This window comes from Cervus elaphus, chromosome 30 (assembly GCF_910594005.1).
Source record: "Cervus elaphus chromosome 30, mCerEla1.1, whole genome shotgun sequence".
In the NCBI taxonomy this organism is placed as follows: Eukaryota; Metazoa; Chordata; class Mammalia; order Artiodactyla; family Cervidae; genus Cervus; species Cervus elaphus.
In genome coordinates this window covers 17,012,348-17,030,964 of record NC_057844.1, presented here as the reverse complement: position 1 = coordinate 17,030,964, position 18,617 = coordinate 17,012,348, and the positions used below count along the sequence as shown (strand labels likewise).

The following is an 18,617-nucleotide window of genomic DNA, read 5'->3' as shown; positions in this document are numbered from 1 at the left end:
AGAGTAGTAACCTCAGTTTTAAAATCAATTCTGTGACATAGATAAGTCACTTAACCTTTCAAGGTTCCAATGCCTACCTTCATAAAATGAGGAGAGTGGTCTGGATTATCTTTCAAATCCTCTTATTTATACCACCACAACCACCACCACCAGCACCACCCCTGACTGACTGACTTAGGCCAAAAGAAGGAAAGGGGTCTGTTATTGAATAAACATTGACATTAATATAGTTTTTAGAACCAAAGGAGTTGAACAACAGGAACTAGGAAAGAATAGGAACCAGAGCAATGCTGGGATTCTTGGCAGTAGGGCTGATATGACAGCTTCTACTTCAGTCACCATCTGTTTGGTTATTTATTCTCAGTTGAACAAACTGGCCTTAGTAAAGTCAGTGAATTGGGCCACAGGAAGAATATTGGGAACCATGAAACCAAACTGATTCCTGCCTGCTCATTTCTAATTCTGCAGTTCTGTTGTTTTTAAAACCACTCTTTCTCCTAAAAAGAAAAAAAAATAAGAACAAGGTCTGCAAAAATTTATCATTGGAAAAATACATTTGATTTAGTAAAATTTCATTCATATATAGTTTCCTCACATGGTCTAAACTGTGATAGGTGAGGCTCTTTGATTGTCCAAAGATAAGATTTGGAGTCAGAATTTCTGGGTTTTAACCTGTTCTGACAAGAGCTTGCAGTACAAACTCAAGTCAGACCCTAGGCAACATTGGGTTCTCTTGGTAGCTGAGTTAGTCTACTAGACTGGATCCATGTAATCATGGCATACCCACCTCTGACATTTACTTTTTGCCCTGTTGTACTCTTTGGAACTTGTGTTTCTGGGACCTGATGTACATGTTGGAAAACCATGCTTCTTGCAAGCTTTAGTTCCAAGCTCAATCAAGGATGTGCACATCATGTGAGTCCCTAGGGTTCCTAAGTCGGAATGGGTACCAACAGAATGTGCTCAGCACAGTTAAACAGAAGGTCAAATAAAGCAACTAGTCAAAACAGCTCAGGATTTTCTTTTAAGTTGAGGAGATTAAATCAGTTGGGTAATTCTCTTTGTACAATTCTATCCTTTGTGGCCAAAGCTTTCCTCACTTGCCTTCTTGTTGGACATCAGTAACTTCGGGTTTGTTAAGAAGAAAACTCCCTGAGCGGTATAGATGGCAATTTAAAAATGGAACCCTCTCTTTTTCAGGCTTTGGAATTCCAACCCCACATACCTCTTTGATTTTGCAACAGTCTTCTCCCTTCCCTCCATACTCTAAAATTGTGTAATATTTAAAAGTAGATGAGTGATGATTCATTTTGTATAGAGGTGTTTGTGAGAATTCTTCTAAAGTCATCAAAGACTATCATTGAAGAAAAGTTGGTAGTTCTTATTCCAGAAAGTTGGCAGCTTACACTAGTACCCTAGATGGTAAATCAGAGCAAGGTCTCTGTCCGCAGACCTGTTGATAATAAATTGATGTCAAGTTAGATGTGTGTTTATTTTTGTGTGAAATAAGGAAATAATCTACACATTAAAAGTGTGCGCCCTAGGACAATGGTGAGGGAGACCAGGGTTGTCTTGGGCACCACTGACTCCCCTCTCCCAAGCCTTTCTTTGTGCCCACTTCCCACAGAAACCTGCCCACCCAGCACATGCCCGTTTCATTCTAACTGGAGTGTGAACATATGGCCTGAAGCACTAGTTCTTTGCTCTCTACTTCTGCAATTTCTCGTGTAGCTCTGGTATCATCGGGTATTTGTTTAGGAATAAAAAGAATTTTAAATCAGGAATTCTCCAAGGAATGAAGGGAATAGGGTATATTTCATAGATTTGCTATAAAGATGAAATCGAAGCCCTATTATTCAGGACATTATTATCCTGAAGCTTCTTCTTAATTGTTTTTTGGTTTTCTCTGAGCAGGTTTCTAAAAAAGAACAAAGGGCCAAAAATGCCATGTGGATTGACTGTGGAATCCATGCCAGAGAGTGGATCTCTCCTGCTTTCTGCCTGTGGTTCGTAGGCTCTGTAAGTATTCACATTCTCTTAAAGCCCAGAGTTTCTCAGGATGTGGCCTAAGACCACTTGCAGTAGATTCAACTGGCCTGTTTATTAGGTGCATTTTCCTAGATCACCTCCTAGAATTCTCAACTTGAAACCTCTGGGGGTGAGACTTGGGAATCTAAAATTATCTCATGCTTCTTAGCTGACTTTCATGCATATTGAGAATCATGGATTTAAGCATTTAAATTCCCCTAAAGATGATCTGCCTTATCTTTCCTACATTTCCAGCTGGTACTAAACACTGGCTTCCCCGGTGGCTCAGATGGTAAAGAATCTGCCTGAAATGTGAGAGACCTGGGTTCGATCCCTGGGTTAGGAAGGTCCCCTGGAGAAGGGCATGGCAACCCACTCCAGTATTCTTGCCTAGAGAATCCCCATGGACAGTGGAGCCTGGTGAGTTACAGTCCATGGGGTCACAAATAGTTGGACACGACTGAGTGACTAAGCATACGAACACTGGAGGGCTTCCCTGGTGGCTAATATGGTGAAAGAATCTGCCTGTAATGCAGGAGACCTGGGTTTGATCCCTCGGTTGAGATCACGTGGAGAAGAGAATGTCCACCCACTTCAGTATTCTTGCCTGAAGAATTCCATGGACAGAGAGAGCCTGGCAGGGTACAGTCCATGGGCTCACAACGAGTTGGACTTGACTGAGTAACTAACACACTTTTCAAACACTGCAACATAATTAAGAAATAGTGTCAGGAAACGGCAACCCACTCCACAGTATTCTTGCCTGGAAAATCCCATGGACAGAGGAGCCTGGAAGGCTACAGTCCATGGGATTGCAAAGAGTTGAACATGACTGAGTGACTGAGCACACACACCTGCAGCTGTAATCCATTTACTAACTAAAAGAACCGAAGCAATTGTCTAAATTGAGTCCCAATTAATTTTTTTCTTTTGATTTGAATTATCCAGATATATTTTGCCATATTCTGCTCTTAGAAATTGAACATAAAGTACCCTATTACAGAGCAGATATTTTTTTCCATATATTGTAGTAGGGACTTTTGTCCCTAAAGAAGGCCTTGTACTAAAAAAAAAAATCCATGTATGAGACAAGCAGTATTTCATAATAGTAAAAATTATAATGACTGTAAATCTGTATAACAAATGAAAACAGTAAAAGTCATTTTTCTGTTCCCTATAACCGTATTTTTTTGGCCCACTTAATCAGTGCTCAGCATCCACTTCCTGCATCGGAAATTTAAATTAAAAAAAAAAAAAAGCTGCGGGTTTAAGCTGAAATACAACTCTGGGGTCTGGAGAGGACTTAAACAGTACCTACTTTTGGGTTAAATAGGTTCTTACCATTGGATAAGGTCTAAATTATTCATCCACACAATGGGACTTGGAGAGCTCTTTGTTGTGTTTTTAATGGTCATGAGCACGATAGCTTATTTCAGAATCTTCCATTCAAAATGTCTTATATGCTTTTATGTACAGATTTATTCTCTGTTGAATGGTTATTGGTTAACTTGTTGGCAGGCATTGTTATTCTTGTCTAGGATTATAAGAAAGACAAAGCTCCAGTGTCCCCCAGGCAGAGAGCTGAGTGATCATCAGTCACGGGATGGGAATTAGTCAAGCCTTCATCTCCTGCCCTCTAATTGCTCACTCGCTCTTGTGCTCTTTCCTCTGCTACCCTTGCTCATCATCTTTATTCTTGTTTTTTGCTTTTTTAACTGCAAGACAGTGATTTCAGTTATATTACTTATCTTTCTGTTGAATCATTCCATCAACAAATATTTATGTGTTGTCTTTGTGTGTCAGACATTATTTCTGCAGCGATCATCCTCACTGAGTGATTCATTCACTAGATATAGAACCATAACTGTAAATATATTTATAGATGACTGTGAAAACTCATCAGAAAACATATGCTTGGAGAGCCCCGTGATACACAGATTAAATTCATAGTAAAAAATTAGATTCATGAACATGTTCAACTTGGTTGAAAATGTTATTTTTAAAAATTGTGTCTTTCAACACAGTTAAAATACACCAAGTCAGAATTTTAAGGCTTATAGAGTTTGAGAGATTACATGACTTAGGGTCATGATTAGATATCTAGATGGCATACTTTTAAAGTATAAATAACTGGATAAATGTCAGATATGAAAATATTTTTATAAGTAACAACATCATTCACAAAGTTAATTAAGAATATTGATTTCACCCTGGTAGCTCAGATGGTAAAGCATCTGCCTGCAATGCAGGAGACCCAGGTTCAATCCCTGGGTCGGGAAGATCCCATGGAGAAGAAAATGGCAACCCGCTCCAGTACTCTTGCCTGGAAAATTCCATGGATGGAAGAGCCTAGTAGGCTACAGTCCATGGGATCGCAAAGATTAGGACACAACTGAGCAACTTCACTGGTTCTCTATCCCTCCCTGTTTTATATTTTATTTATTTTAGGTAGGTTTTTTCAGTGAAATATATGTCTTTAACCATTTGGTTTTTATTTATTTAAAAATATTTTGATTATGAATTTATTTGGCTGCATTGGGTCTTAGTTGCTACACTTGGGATCTTTAGTTTTGGTGTGCAGGATTTTTTTTTTTTTTTTACAGTTATGGCAGGTCAACTCTTAGTTGCAGCATGTGGAATCTAGTTTCCTAGCCAGGGATCAAACCTGGGCCCCTTGCACTACAAGTGTAGAGTCTTGGCTGATGGACAACCAGGGAAGCCCCTCCAACCACTTTTTTTACTGAAGCATAGTTGATTTACAATGTTGTGTAGTTTTAGGTACACAGCAGAATCAGTTTTATATATATATATTTTCAGATTCTTTTCCCTTATAGATTATTAGAAAATATTGAGTATAGTTTCCTGTGCCATACAGTAGATCTTTATTATCTATTTTATATATAGTAGTGTGTATATGTTAATCCCAAACTGCTAATTTATTCCTCCCCCACTTCCCCTTTGGGAACCATTAGTTTATTTTCTATGTCTATGTATGTAACCCTATCCTTAATCCCCACATGCCTGAAGGAAACACAGGTTTGCCCCATTACCAAGTTCCCTTGGCCAATCAGAAAAATACCCCAGGTCCTAAGGATCCCCAAATGTTACCTGACTAATCCATTCAGGTCATCCTTCCATTGGGGCCCACATCTCCACTTACAGACATTAAGAAGTCTCCATATTGCAGTTTCTCTCTACCCTCCCTTTCTAATCCTGTCCCCTGAGGTCCTGGTTTCATTCTGTTGTTGCTCCACAGATTGTCACCCATTCCCACTTGCTCTGGACTGTCATCTTTTTTAATCAAAGACCTGAAGAGGCTCACCATCAGTCCAGGTGGTGCCTTTGTGCAGAATCAACAGGGGGCATGCAATTGCTGAAACAATCAGCTCTCCATATGCAAAAAAAAAAAAGAATTTGGACTCCTATCTCACACAATATGCAAATATTGACTAAAAGTGAGTCAGACACCTAAGTTTAAAAGCTAAAATTACAAAAATCTTAGAAAAAAATATAGAAGTAGTGAATCTTTGTCATTTTGGATTAGGTAACGAACTGTTAGATCTGATACCAAGAACACAGCAACCAAAGAAAAAAGAGATAAATGAGACTCTATCAAAATTAAAAACCTTTCTGCTTTTCAAAGGACACTATCAAGAAAGCTAAAAGACAACTCACAGAATGGGAGAAAATCTTTGCAAATTATAAATGATGAGGGACTCACATCCAAAATATATAAGTAACTTTAACAAATAAACAATGCAAAGATAAATAATCCAGTTTTTTTTTTTAATAATAATCCAGTTTTTAAATGGGCAAAACATCTGAAAAGACAATTCTCAGAGAAGATATACAAATAGCCAATAAGCATATGAAAAGATGCTCAACAGCATTAGTCATTAGGAAAATGCGAGTCAAAACCACAAAGAGATACCACTTCCTACCCAATGAAGTGAAGTGAAGTAAAAGTCTCTCAGTCGTGTCCAACTCTTTTTGACTCCATGGACTATACAGTCTGTGGAATTCTCCAGGCCAGAATACTGGAGTGGGTAGCCGTTCCCTTCTCCAGGAGATCTTCCCAACCCAGGCATCGAACCCAGGCATCCCTCATTGCAGGCGGATTCTTTGCCAGCTGAGCCACAGTGGAAGCCCTCCTACCCAATAGGATGGCAAAAATTTTTAAATAGCAAATAACAAATATTGGTAAGAGTGTGGAAAAACTGGAACTCTCATCCATTGCTGTTGGGATCATAAAATGGTGCAACCATGTTAGAAAACAGTTTGACAGTTCCTCAAAAGTTTGAGCATAGAGTTACCATTTAACCCAGCAATTCCACTCAGGTATATAGCCAAGAGATTTGAACACACATGTTTACAAATGTTCATAGCAACACTATTCATAAGTCCCAAACTGGAAACAGGGACTTCCCTGGCAGTCCAGTGCTTAAGACTTCATGCTTCTAAAGCAGGGGGCACCATTCAACTCCTGGTTGGAGAAATAAGATCCCATATGCTGCATGTTGCAGCCAAAAAATTGAAAAAAAAAAAAAAAACCAGTGGAAACAATCCAAATGTCCATCAGCTTATGAGTGGACAAATAAAATGTGGCATATCCTTATAATGGAATACCATTCAGCAACAAGAAGGAATGGAGTACTGATTCAGGCTATAACATGGATGAATCTTGAAAACATTTTGATAAGTGATAGAAGTCAGACAGAAAAGGCCATATGTTTTATTATTCCACTTAACATGAAATGTCCAGAATGGGCAAATGCACAGAGACAGAAAGTTGATTAATGGTTGCCAGAGGCTGGGGAAAGAGAAGGGAGAAAGGGGTAACTCCTAAAGGGAGTTTTTGGTATTGATGGGAGTTGTGAGAGCTGGACCATAAAGAAGGCAGAATGCCAAAGAATTGATGACTTCGGACTATGGTGCTGGAGAAGACTCCTGAAAGTCCCTCGGACAGCAAGGAGATCAAACCGGTCAATCTTAAGGGAGATCAACCCTGAATATTCACTAGAGGACTGATGCTTAAGCTGAAGTTCCAGTATTTTGGTCATGTGATGCGGGCAGACGACCCACTGGAAAAATTCCTGATGCTGGGAAAGATTGAGGGCAGAAGGAGAAGAGGGCATCAGAGGATGAGATGGCTGGACAGCATCACCGATGTAATGAGCATGAACTTGGGCAAACTCTGATAGATGGTGAGGGACAGGGAGGTCTGGCGTGCTGCCGTCCATGGGGTCACAGAGTCGGGCACAACTGGGTGACCGAACAACAGCAACATTGATGGGGTGGTGATGAAAATATCATATAATTGGGTAGTGATGATCTTTGTTTAATTCTGTGAAATATAAAACCCACTGAACTGTACACTTTAAAATGCTGCATTTTCTGGTAGATGAATAATATTCTCAATAAATTGTTAAAAAAAAATAGGTCCCCCTTGCTCTGGGATTCCAGCTGCAGCCCCACATGAGGGTAGGGCTTGATGCACAGAGTATAGGCTGTATTTCAGCTCTCGCTCAGCCCTTCTGTTTGGAGCCCTGCTTATTAGACAAATTTCCGGGCTAATATTTGATCTTCTCTCAGAGACTAACTTTTTGCTGAAAGGCTTCCATCCAACCATTGCTAAAGTAGGAAGGAAATAAGGAGAGTAAAAAAGACAAAGAAACTGACCATGACATACCTATTAAAAGTTCAGCAACCCCCGTAGAAATAAAAATGACACTTTCTCATTTTAAAGAAAATAAGATCTCCTAATTTTTTTCTGATAATGCTACATTATTACTGGAAAAAAAATGACTAACATAAATGTACTAATTTGTAGCATAAAAATGATTTCACTAGTTGCTCAATTACTTAAAATATTGCTTCTTTCGTTCTATAAAATTGCTTCCTTTTCATTAAGTTTCTCTTCCTGACCTATAGTGGGTCAAAAAGTAACTTGTATTTTTTCTTTCTTTTCTCCCATATTTGGTAAGTGATTACCTATGGCAAATAATTTAAATTTGACTATTATGGTTGTTCTAGGGAGATAAGGATATAGTATTTTAAATATTTAAAGAAAAATGGTAATGTTTTAGCTATAGCAAAGGTAAGATTTAGAAGACATTTTTTTTGAATATTAGCCCCTTATTGATCATATCATTTGCAAATATTTTCTCACATTCAGTAGGTTGTCTTCTTGTTTTGTTGATGGTTTCCTTTGCAGGTGTGTGTGAACCTGTATTGTACACCTGTAACTTATATAAAATTTTACAGCAACTATACTTCAATTTTTTAAAAAGACATTTTTCTTCTATCAATAATGAAAAATGTTTCTTTACAAAGTCTTTCGAGTAAAGTTTAAATCAGCAAAAAATTGTGAACTAATCCACAAATTTAAATGTAGCAATGTTACCACAAATGAAGAATTTATGCCAAAGCTTTGGTGTTGTTTAGTCACTAAGTTGTGTTTGACTCTTTCGCGACCCCATGGACTGTAACCCACCAGGCTCTTCTGTCCATGTGATTTCCCAGGCAAGAGTACTGAAGTAGGCGGCCATATCCTTCTCCAGGGGATCTTCTCAGCCCAGTGATCTAACCTGTGTCTCCTGCATCTTCTGCATTAGCCAGGCAGGTTCTTTACCTCTGAGTCACCAGATGAAATCATTTAACTACCTGAAATTTGTCTTTGTGGTTCTTCGGCATCTATATTTGGTCATTGTGGGGTTAACTTCTCAGTCACTGGAATGTGAATGTTCTTGGATCATGTGAAAGTATGCGACCCTAGCTGGGTATGAATCTAAAGCACAGAGGAGCAGTGTCAGATGATGTCTGATAGGAAACTCGTAGTCAGTACTTAGGAAAAGCTACCACTGGCTTTAAAGCCAAATGACTGAATGCTTGGGAAATACACTCAATTCTAGGTAAAATTTAGCTCACAAATTATAAGACAATGCAGAAAATATTATCTAGACATGTCTGGGAATGAGACAAGGTTAGTTTAAGTGGTGATTGATGCAGATTATTATAAAAAGAGTGGAAATATGTCTAGGTTTTGTTTCCTTAAATCTTTGTGGTGGGCTTTATGTATTAATAAAGAATTCTTCTGTTTCTTGAAGAAAGTTTTAGAAAACATATAATTCTGTCTTCTGACTCCATTAAATAGGAGGACCAGTTGTCCCATGTCCAGGACATTTACCATCACTTGTCAGCATAGTACCTGAAGTCTAGACTTTTCAAGGAATTAATACTCTTCCTGAAAGTTAAATTTGCAAATCTAAATGTCGAATTAAAAAAGAAACACACAGACCAAGTTTAGTGGATGTTAGCTAGATGGATATTAACTAGACTTATTGTGGTGATTCCTTCACTATATATACAAATATTGAATCATTAGGTAATACACCTGAACCTAATATAGTTGACCCTTGAACAATGCAGTGGTTAGGCACACCCACCCTCCATACACTCAAAAATCCACACATAAGTTTATATGTGTTTATAAGTAGGCCCTCCATCTGTGCACACTTCTGCACCTGTGGATTCAAAGAACTGCAGATTGTGTAGTTCTCTAGTATTTAATGTTGAAAAAAATCTGCCTACAAATAGACCCACACAGTTCAAACCTGTGTTGTTCCAGGATTATGTGTCAATTATATCTCAATCAAAAAAAAGAAACAGGCTAAGTTTAGAAGGAGGTAAAAGATACGTTATCAAATATACTTGGTTTAATCCGTAGGTAACTTATAACTATGGGAAAGAAAAGATGTATACCAATCTTCTGAAGCACATGGATTTCTACATTATGCCAGTGGTTAATGTGGATGGTTACGACTACACATGGAAAAAGGTAGGTGAAGGCAAAGAAAACAAAACACACTCCTTTAGAGCATACAGGATACACAGAATTATTCATAGAATCCTGGATCCCAGCATAACGGTTTTATTATGAAAAAAATTTTTTGTTTAGTTCATAATGGGAAAGTTCAAACATATATGAGTGGAAATAATTGTATGGTAAACTCTGATGTACTTATCACATAGCCAATCAATTCATGGCCAATCTTTTTTCACCTGTACCCCCAACTCCTTTCTATCTTACCCATATTCTTTTGAAGCAAATCTCAGATACCATATCATTTCATCAATAAATATTTCAGGATGCATCTAACTGGGGTCTTAAAAAATAACAATGTAATTATACCTAAAAATGAACAATAATTATTTACTATCATAAAATTTCTAATCAGTATTTAAATTTCTGATCATAACACAACTTTTTAGAAATGTTCATTTCTTTGGTTCAGGATCCAAATCAGGTTGATATATTGTGATTGCTTTATAGCCTTTATTTTTTTTTTAATCCATAGATTCTCTCCCCGTAACTCTTTTTCTCTATTTCCCTGCAATTTTTTTTTTCACTGAAGAAGAGAGTTTCCTGTCTGGATTTACTCATTGCGTTGCCATGTTGTAGTTTAACATGTTGCTTTGTCCTCTGTATTTTCTGAAACTTGATGTTTGGATTCTAGAAGATTAATAAGATTCAGGTTTGACTTTTTTGGCAAGACTACTTCATTGTGATAGGGTGTTTTCCCAGCAAGAGTGGCACAGGTCTGGTTTTATCTCTTTTTTGATGTTAGCTGCCTTGATACACAGTGCCTCCATCCGTTCATTCTCACTAGGAGTTGTTTGGATGGTATTTTGATTTATAAAAATCATGAATTGCAAGAATTAGAATGGCATTCTAACTGAATGTGCATCAGAATGGAATTTAATCCTAGTACCCTTTAACTCAATCATGAACATATATAGGAGTATCATGGTCAGTCTTGCCTACACTGGAAACCGTTTTAATCCAACAGCATCATGATTCACGTAAAATTACTCAAGCAATATGAAGTACTAATTTAATTTAAATTAAATTTCTAATTTAATGAGGAGTGCATAAAAACTCTGGTCTGTATAGTTCTGCAAACTTCTTGCTTGAGTTTATTCATAGGTGTGTATGTGTGCAAGTGCAGGCATATAAAAATTTTCACTTTTTTGACCTGTTAATGTTGGTTGAAATACATTAATTCTTGTGTGTAAAAAAAAGACTGCATTGTAAAGTAAACTCTAATAATAATTTTTAATTTAAGAAATTTTAAATTATAAAAACAGTCAAACATATATGAAAAACATACTTGAATAGCACATTTAAACACTCAGGGGAATGGGCATAATTGCAGTGATTAGAAACCTAAGGAATTATACAGGAATTATTTTATGTAGCGATTAATTTAAGCAGAAGAGATGGGAATGGTGAAGGAGATTGATGAAAATGTCATCTCAGGGAAGGCGAATACTGTGAACAGAAGCTTATAGGTGGGAATGAGCAAACACTGAACTAAGTAAATGGGAAATACCTTGTATAGTATCTAACATAAAATTGGAGTTCAATAAATGGTCACATTTATAGATTGCTATTACATTAAATTTATGCCTTCACTGGACTCCCAGTGGAGTTCAGCCACGCTTTATTTAATCTTACTCTGCAACCATCTTTTGTATTTTGACTCTGCCAACTAACTCCTGAAGAATGAGAACCTGATTTCCTCAGAGCAGCTGTTGCTGCCAGAACCACAGGCCTGGGGTTGGAAACAGACTGGGAGGCTGGACAGAAGGGTTGGTAGAATAGGGAAAAGGGTGCCATGTCATCCCAACCCAGAACTCAAACAAAGTCTATGCAACTGTTTACAAGATTAAATTCCCAGATTACCCCAAGAACCCAAGGGGGTATTTTTGCTTTACATTTAAAAACCAGAGTTGAATCACTACAATCACAGGTACCATCAAACTAGAGGTATTTTCACATCTCTGCTTCCTGTAGGTTTTAAGTGAATATTGAATTCAATCGAAAGAGAGCACTGAAACTCATGATTCAACAGCGTTGTATCATAATCATCAAACTTGCTAAAGGACTTGATCTTAATCATTTCCACCACAAAAAAGAGATAATGTGACAGGTTAGAAGTGCTAATTATCCCAATAGTAGTAATCATAATATGTAAATGAATAAAATTAACATGTTGAACATCTTTAATTTATACAATGTTGTATGTCAAATATATTTCAATTAAAAAAAAAGAAATTCATGACTCATGGTTTTAATTTGAGTTGAAACACCAAGTTATTTTACTTTTCTTAGAAGGACAGACGATAGAAAATGACAGTGCATAAAATTAAAGGAAGCAAAACTTAACAAGAAGGCCAGTAAGCAGCCTAGAAAAACCAGCTGAATTTTTTTTTTGGTAGGTCAAAGCTCATAAAATATCACCACTTCATTTGATTCAAGTTTGAGTGAACCCAGTTAAGACCTGGGTAGAATAGGGGCCATGCAACAAGTACTGTGAAGACAGTGACCCGGAGAAGAGATGGGGTTAAAGGAGAGAAACACAACACTCTCCACTTTGGCATTAAAAGTGGCGTCTCTCCTAAACACGGATGCTCTGGTAATCTGTGTTTTGTTTCTTTAGGATCGAATGTGGAGAAAGAATCGTTCTTTACATGAAAACAATGCTTGCGTCGGAACAGACCTGAACAGGAACTTTGCCTCCAAACACTGGTGTGGTAGGTTGTTTGCTTAATTTCTAGCAATGTCTCTTCATTTAAAAGGTGGTATTCCTAAAAACCCATTAATTCAAGCTAATTAGAGGGGAGGACTATCTGAATCAGGAAATAATTGAAATAAGAAACTTTTTGCTTAAATGTAATGATGTAAAGGTTGACTAAAATCAGCAGAACATCCTTACCCTGTCCTCCTTGTTTTAATAGCCACATCATTATAAGAAGGCAGTTGGGCCAGTTCTGTAAGGTTCCTTCTAGCTTCAAAATGCTAAAATTCTTTTTCTCTAGAATCATAGGGAATTGACCACTAAATTTCCTACTTTCATAAACAAATAGCATTCATCATGAGGATATCAAAGACTAGAGTTGGATGGGTATCTCTCGTTTTCAGTTGTTCAGGAAAATATTTACTTCTATAGTGTTGCAAAACCTTTGTTTGTTTGTTTGGCTTGTGAAATCTTAGTTTTCCCGACCAGGACCAGGGATCAGACCTGTGCCCCCTGCAGTGGGAGTGCAGAGTCCTAACCGTTGGATGGCCAGGGAAGTCCCAAAACATTTTGTGTTCCCTGTTACCATTCACCTTCTTAAGTTCTTTCTTTCATGAATATCATAAAGAGAAACTTGTATTCAGCACAGTAGGAATTCCTTGTTCCTTGATTCAAATGAGTTACGGTACTCAGTGAACACTGACTTGGGCTTTCAGGAATATTGGCTGCTCTCAGGGAGGTAGGTGTTAGTTCACCCACCCTCCAAGGATATTTCATAGTCACTACATTTAGGAAACAACTACAAATCTAAACACTGAGCTGGAATCATCTATATTTTTGAAAGTGGGAGCATGTGGCTCTATGGACAACACAGAGGGGGCAAAGCTGTTGAAGCCACAGAAATATCCTCTTCTTCCCATTCCTTTACCGTACGCAGTCATAGTTACATGATCCTCTGTATTTCCTTTAAAAAAGAAGTCCTGCCTGCTAAGTTACTTCAGTCATGTCTGACTCTCTGCAACCTCATGGAGTGTAGCCCACCAGGCTCGTCTGTCCATGGGATTCTCCAGGCAAGAATACTGAAGTGAGTTGCCATTTCCTCTTCCAGGGGATCTTCCCGACTCAGGGATCAAACCCATGTCTTTTTTTTTTTTTTTTCTGCTTTTTTTGCCATGGTCTCTCAGTCACGATCCTCTTCATCTCCCTGCTATTGAGTCCACAGTGGAGGGTCAGAAGGATCTATTGGAATCGCATCACTGAGACAAACCCATGTCTTTTAAGTCTCCTGCATTGGCAGGCGGGTTCTTTACCACTAGTGCCACCTGGGAAGCCCAAGTGAAAACTCATAATTTCGTCATTGTCACAATGTATCAGGTTGGCCAAAAAGTGCATTGGAGTAAGAGCGTAAGGACAAACCTGAATGAACTTTTTGGCCAACCTAATAGATACAAAAACTTCATAGCAGAGTACTTTTTCTTGATTTCCTCATCCCTCTTCAGTCAGAAACTCTATGAGGGTAGGGATGATTATCTATTACCTAGCTCAGTACCTGGCACACAGCAGGTCTCAGAAAGTTATTCAAATGAATCTGTGCATGAAATAAGTTGTTCTAAGAAAGCCACAGACATAGTAAGAAAACACGGGAAATAATAGCTGATCCTGCCTCAGGCTCAAGGGAAACATTTAGTGGTTTCTTTGTAAAAGCCATCATTAAGATTGTCCAATAAAAGTGCCCACCGAAGCATAAAGACCCCCATGGCAGTGATAACTGGGGAGGGAGTCAGAGAAGCAGCAGCTAATTATCAAAGGCCTCTGAATAAACAGAGCTGACAGTTGCTAAGTGCTGAGTGGTTTATATACTTCATCCCCTGGGTTTCATTATCTACACATCATTGATGAAGAAACCCAGACTTGAAAAGGTTAAGTCCCTTGCTCAAGAGCACAGAACTAGGAAGTGGCGGAGCTGAGACATAAAGCCAGGTTGCCTGACTCCAAATTTGCTGAAATTCTTCTGAGTCTGACAATCACTCTTCAGATATAAGTTCCTTTTTGAAGCTTCTTTTATCTGTAAGCTTTTTCTCTTTTTACTACTCTATTTTACCTAGTGTTTTTTTATGGTGAAACTAATGTTACCTAATTTGAATAACCAAGTAGTCAAAATATCTTCTGTTACGGTCATCAAAAAATATTTCAGACCCCTGATTAGGCCTGTGGTTGTATTATTATATGTCACAGGCGTTAAAAGCAGGAACAGACGCAGCAAGAATATATTATAGATAACAGAGAGTTCCAAATGAAACAAAAAATAACAGTAAGGAACTCTTTTGTTTTGCTAAGTGCCCCAGCATCTCTTCAGTACTTTGTGAGCAAAGTAAAGAAAGAAAAAAAAAAGTGAGAAAAAAAGAATTAAATTTTATCTCTTCGTTGTCCCTACAACTATTAATAGAATGTGCCTTTATATTACTTTGTCAAGAATCTGAAAGAGCACCTCACTTAGGAACAGGAAATGATAATATCAAGCCTATTTATTCATTAAAAATTTTTTAAAAATTCTTTTGATATTTAATTGAAGGATAATTGCTTAACAGTTTTGTGTTGGTTTCTGCCAAACAACAACATGAATCAGCCATATGTCCCCTCCTTCTTGAACCCCCCTCCAACCTTCCTCCCCATCCCCCCTTCTAGGTTGTTATGGAGCCCCATTGTGAGTTCCCTGAGGCATGCAGCAAATTCCCATGGACTATCTATTTCACATATGATAATGTAGGTTTCCAAGCTACTCTCTCCATACACCCCACCCTCTCCTTCCTCCTACCCCCAACCGTGTCCGTAAGTCTGTTCTCTATGTCTGTGTTTCCGTCACTGTCCTGCAAAGCCTACTTACTCATTTTATGTTCATTTTACCTTTCCTCTGTATTAAAATTGTGTATATGTGTGTGTGTTTGTGTTGCAGCTGGAAATAGAGGTGGGGATATCTTAGTCTGCTTGGGTTGCCATAACAAAATATCACAGGGTGGAAGGCTTAAACAAGAGAAATGCACTTCTTGTAGTTCTGGAGGTTGTTAAGTCCAAGATCAAGTTTATCAGCAGGTGGGTTTCTCTTGAGGCTTCTCTCCTTGGCGTGCAGATGGCAGCTTTCTTGCTGTGTCCTTACACAGCCTTTTCACTGTGTCCATACATTCCTGGTGTCCCTTTCCTCTTATAAGGACACCAGTTATAGTGGATCAGGCCTTACTTTTATGACTTTATCACCTCCTTGAAGGCCCTATCTCCCAATATAACACATGATGGCTTATGGCTTCAACACAGGAATTGGGGGTAGAGTGGGGCTTCCCAGGAGGTGCTAGTGATAAAGAACCTGCCTGCCAAAGCAGGAGTAGTAAGAGACTTGGGTTCGATTCCTGGGTCAGGAGGATCCCCTGGAGGAGGGCATGGCTCTCCAGTCCAGTATTCTTGCCTAGAGAATCCCATTGACAGAGGAGCCTGGTGGGCTACAGTCTATAGGGTCACAGAGTCTGACAAGACTGAAGTGACTTTGCATGCACACATGGGGAGAGAAGAATTCAGTCTCCAACAGGGGGCATTTGTGAGGACCTCTGGTCTCAAACTTCTTTTAACAACTCTACTTATTTTCTGAAATGTTAAGTTAAACTACAAAGTTTTTGCAACTGGTGTGGGATGGTAAGTATTTCATTTCTTTTCCTAGAGACCATATGGTCTTTTAATTTTTCTAATCATAGTAAAACATATATAACATACAATTTTGCCACTTCAACCATTAAAAACTATAGTTCAGTGGCTTTGAGTGCATTCCCAATCTCTTGCACCCAAGACCAACATCCGTTCCCCAAATTTTTTGTCATCCCAAACAGAAATTCTGAAACCATTAAGCAATATCTTCTTGTTCACCACACATAGGAGCCCCTGGTAGTTTCTGACTGACTTTTTGTCTCAATGAGTTTGCTATTCCAGGTATTTTTTTTTATCCCATTGCTTATAGATCAAAGAATGATTGAACATGAAGGGACCTGGAAGACCAAGCACCTCTTGGTACAGATGAAGCATTTGGCCCGAGAGAGATGAAGTGGTGTACCCATATTAACATACCTATTGAAAGGCAAAACAGAATCTGAAAAACAGATTGACTCTAGATGGCTCTTTGAAACAAAAGTTTGAAATCTCTAGAATGATGGTCACAAAATGAGAATCTGAGCTGGCACTGTTCATTACAGTAGCCTCTAGCCACATGTGGCCATGGAACACTGGAAATGTGGCTTGTCCAAACATAGACATGCAATGAAGGTGAACTAGACCCCATACTCTTAGAATGAAAAAGTAACACAAAGTATCTCGTGAGTAATTTTTATGTTGATTACATTTGAAATGATAAACTTGTACCTATGGGGTTAAATAAAAGTATTCAAAGGTAACTAAACTATCAAAAATGATTTGTCCAATGACATTATTGATTAAAAACTAACACAAATGTTTGGAAAGACCTGAGCACAAATTTTCCTTGGGTGGGGGTGGGGATGTTTAATAAGCATTAAGTTTGTTTCTATTGCAATGAAAGGAAGAAAATGAAGCAAGCTTAAGTAAGAAAGGCAGACTCTGTGAGGATAATGGAGTAGCCCACGGAACCCAAGGACCAGGATTCAGGCAGACCTTGGAAACAGACTGAAACTGGGCCTGGAGGACTGTAGGGGACTCAGTGGGTCCTTTCTCTGCTCATCTAATCTCTGCAAAGCACCCTGGCCTTCTCTGTGTCCCAATCCATGTGATGATGATGACAATGATGATAAACAATAGTTACTGAACACTCAGTATATGCCAGGCACTGGGCAAAGCATTTTATGATTTTTCCATTTAATAGATAAAAGAACTTGAGTATAGATTTAAAAAAATCAATATTGCTTTGCCTCTTAGGGCATGTACAAGAATTCTACTCTTTCTCACCTATTTGAAAAGACCCTGATGCTGAGAAAGATTGAGGGCAGGAGGAGAAGGTGACAACAGAGGATGAGATGGTTGGATGGCATCACTGACTCGATGGACATGGGTTTGGGTGGACTCTGGGAGTTGGTGATGGACAGGGAGGCCTGGCGTGCTGCGGTTCATGGGGTCGCAAAGAGTTGGACACGACTGAGCCACTGAACTTAACTGAACTGAACTAGAAGACTGATTGAAATACAAGTGAGGGATAAACAGCTTAAGGGCCAAAAGAGAAGGTTAGAATGTTTTTTGTATTCTTTTGTTACTGTTGAGTCTTAACAATTAGCAGTGCCTTATGGAGTAAATAGTATTTTTAAAAATAAAACCAAAAAATATATATTTGAAATGAAAATTTCTAACTTGTTAGAAGTTGTTGGTGCCAAATACCCATGTTGTGCCAAAAGTGGATTATTATTATTTTTTTAATGTAAAGCATCCATTGAATTAAAAGAATTTGTCTTGCTTGCCTGCTTTGGGAAGCCAGAGAACATATGGGCAATTCAGATTTCCTGCGGAGCCAAGTAAGTTCTGTTGATGTTACATAGAATGGGAATTCCAGACAGTTCTTATTATGAAGGTCTAAAAGTGGTGTTCAATTTAAGGCCTCATCTTTCATTACCATTATTCTTTTCTATAAACACTAACTTGGATTACACCAACTTTTGACTCATAGGTTAAAAAAAAAAAATCACCCAAGCCAGATAACTATTAAATGGCAATGCCAAGATTGAAATCAAGTGATAGGCTGATTAACAGTATGCTCCATAGCATCTATTGTAAACAATGGTTACCACCCCTAATGCCCAATTTGCATCTCCTAAAATAACAGCATTTGCTTCATAGATTTGCTGCGAAGATTGAAGGAGATAGTCCCTATAAGTTTTAGCAGAGTTCCTGACGTACAACTTGTGTTCTTTGCAAGTCAGCTGGCACTGTTATTGTTGTTATCTTCTTTGTTTTCAAGAGAGCAGCTTGAAACTAGAAACTACATCTCCACTTCAACTTATGGTGGAGGGA

The 18,617-nt window shown here is 38.3% G+C and overlaps 1 protein-coding gene and 1 non-coding gene across 2 annotated transcripts in view; one reads left to right on the top strand and one right to left on the bottom strand.

The window, feature by feature from the left end:
- CPB2 (carboxypeptidase B2) overlaps positions 1-18,617 on the top strand; it is a 52,774-nt gene that overhangs the window by 24,282 nt on the left and 9,875 nt on the right. The window contains exons 6-8 of the mRNA XM_043891926.1: positions 1,915-2,019; positions 9,755-9,865; positions 12,531-12,624. Coding sequence (XP_043747861.1) covers positions 1,915-2,019; positions 9,755-9,865; positions 12,531-12,624 — 310 coding nt within the window. The remainder of the gene's footprint in view (positions 1-1,914; positions 2,020-9,754; positions 9,866-12,530; positions 12,625-18,617) is intronic.
- On the bottom strand, positions 13,785-13,870 carry LOC122687138. Its single transcript, XR_006339039.1, has one exon. It is a non-coding gene; the product is annotated as a small nucleolar RNA SNORD62 (small nucleolar RNA).